Source organism: Penaeus monodon, chromosome 12 (assembly GCF_015228065.2).
Source record: "Penaeus monodon isolate SGIC_2016 chromosome 12, NSTDA_Pmon_1, whole genome shotgun sequence".
NCBI classification, from domain to species: Eukaryota; Metazoa; Arthropoda; class Malacostraca; order Decapoda; family Penaeidae; genus Penaeus; species Penaeus monodon.
In genome coordinates, this window is record NC_051397.1 from 49,945,000 (window position 1) to 49,947,616 (window position 2,617).

The window sequence follows — 2,617 nt, forward strand, 5'->3', positions numbered from 1 at the left end:
CTATTTCTTCTTCTTCTTCTTCTTCTTCTTCTTCTTCTCTCCTTTTTTATCCTCTTCTTCACTCTTCAGTCTTCTTTTGGTCAGCTTCGTCTATCTTAATTTTTAATCCCTCTTCTCCTCTCCCTCTCTCCTTCTTCTCCTCTCCCTCTTCTCCTCTCCCTCTCTCCCTCTTCTTCTCCTCTTCGTCCCTTCTCAATTATCTTTGGGTTTCTTGCGATCTTTCCTCGTGGGAATAATCCACCTTACGCCACCACCAACGCTGGAGAAATAATGATGTTAATAATATAAACAGAAAATATATGAATGAAGATGAAATATATATATATAAAGAGAGAGAGAGAGAGAGAGAGAGAGAGAGAGAGAGAGAGAGAGAGAGAGAGAGAGAGAGAGAGAGAGAGAGAGAGAGAGAGAGAGAGAGAGAGAGAGAGAGAGAGAGAGAGAGAGAGAGAGAGAGAGAGAGAGAGAGAGAGAGAGAGAGAGAGAGAGAGAGAGAGAGAGAGAGAGAAAACATATGTATGTATATATATATATATTTATAAAGAGAGAAAAAAAGAAGACGGTAAAATTGATGAAATGAAAAAGTCAACACGTAAAAAAAATAATGATAATGATGTTAATAAAAATAAAAAAATATTGATATCAAATAAAAAATATGTATAATGAGCAATGATTGTAAAGTAAAAAAGCATACTCACAGACACCAACACAAAGACACATGACCATAACTCGAACGAATAATAAAATATACCACAGACACATATTTACAATAACAACATACGCAAATTCCAATACAGCACCATACTTAAAAGCATATGGATGCCATACTCACAGACATCATACAAACACCCCAGACACCAGACTCACAAATACCACAGACATGATACAGACTCCACACTCACGGACACCATACTCACGGGCACAATACTCACAAGCATCATACAAGCACCTATACACTCCCCACTCACCTTGTGCCTCCGCCAATGGTGTGACTCCCACCGACAAACACCTTCAAGTTGTCATTTGGGTTATAATCATATTGAATGTTTACTGCTGGCTTTCCTCTGCAAGAGCGAGATAGGGGTGAGATTGCTGTCATGTCGGTAGGAAACGTCTGTTCTGGCGTGGCCTTGGTGGGTATGATGGTATCGAGTGGTGTTTGGGTTTGATTTGGGTATGCTAGGTATGCTATGTATGTTTGGGTATGTACGGAGAAGGATTGGTGCAAATGAAAGTTCCGCTTGGATGCATTGTGGTCAGACAATTTGTTTTCGCGTGCATACAGTATAGCTAGTTAATAATGATAATTGATGGTAATGTTAATTATAATGATAATAATAATGATAACGATAATGAGAATGAGAATGATAATAACAATAACAGTAATAATATTGATAATGATAATACTAATACTAATAAAAATAACAGTAATAATAATAATATTCAAACTAAATACGAGCAAATATCTACACGACCGGAAATATTGCATATATACACATCATAAACGAAGTCTTACTCTATCTCTGCAACATGCATGCAATCTAACAAACCACATCCACAAATATACCCTTTCAGTGTACAAGCATATCATTCTCCTTACCCCGGGCTTGCCGAGATCCCGCCCGAGACAGTATGGTTTCCTTGGCGTCGTTTCCGGACGAGCGTCATATACGAAACGTTTTCGTGCTTTCGTGGCGCCGCGTTCGCAGTGTGGATGGCCACGGCGACGAACAAAGCAGCCCAGCATAGAGAGAGATTCATCTTGTCTCCAGTGGGTGTGGATATGCGGCTGCAAGCGCGGGTGAAGGCGAGTGCGTCCAAGCAAGGAAAAAAACCCGGGTTTTATAACATGCAGTTTTCGACAAGATGGAGCGTCAGTGATATTCTCGGAAGAGAGGGAAATATTACTGTTTTTTTTTTTTACCTGTTATTCTAGGTTAAGGTGAAGGATGCTCTCTATCAATGCATGTCGAGGATGGAAAGAATACGTATTCATGATTGTCCCTTCACACACCCACACCCACACACAAACACACTTATGTGTATATGTATATATATATATATATATATATATATATATATATATATATATATATATATATGTATATATTTATACATATATAAATATGCATATATAGATAGGTAGATAGATAATTAGATAGATAGATAGATAGATAGATAATTAGATAGATAGATAGATAGATAGATAGATATTTATTTATATATTCATATTCATATATATATTCATATTCATATTCATATATATATTCATATATATATTCATATATATATATATATATATATATATATATATATATATATATATATATATATATATATATATATATATATATATATCTTCTTTTAACGGTAGGTTCATGTCTGAGCCGCCGTGGTCACAGCATGATACTCAATTGCAATTTTCACGTTGTGATGCTCTTGGAGTGAGTACGTGGTAGGGTCCCCAGTTCCTTTCCACGGAGAGTGCCGGTGGTACCTTTTAGGTAATCATTCTCTCTATTCATCCGAGCTTGGGACCAGCACTGACTTGGGCTGGCTTGGCCACCCAGTGATAATTGATATAATATATGTGTGCATACATAAGTGCATTACATGAAAC

The 2,617-nt window shown here is 36.8% G+C and overlaps 1 protein-coding gene across 1 annotated transcript in view; it reads right to left on the reverse strand.

Moving 5' to 3' along the window:
• The window catches only part of LOC119579811, a 2,047-nt gene extending 226 nt beyond the window's left edge, over nt 1-1,821 (reverse strand). The window contains exons 1-3 of the mRNA XM_037927695.1: nt 1,598-1,821; nt 966-1,061; nt 1-259 (exon numbers count right to left, since the gene is read on the reverse strand). The exon at nt 1-259 is cut by the window's left edge and continues 226 nt beyond it. Of these exons, the coding sequence (XP_037783623.1) occupies nt 193-259; nt 966-1,061; nt 1,598-1,758 (324 nt within the window). The 5' untranslated portion in view covers nt 1,759-1,821 and the 3' untranslated portion in view covers nt 1-192. The remainder of the gene's footprint in view (nt 260-965; nt 1,062-1,597) is intronic.
• Between the last annotated feature and the right edge of the window lie 796 nt (nt 1,822-2,617).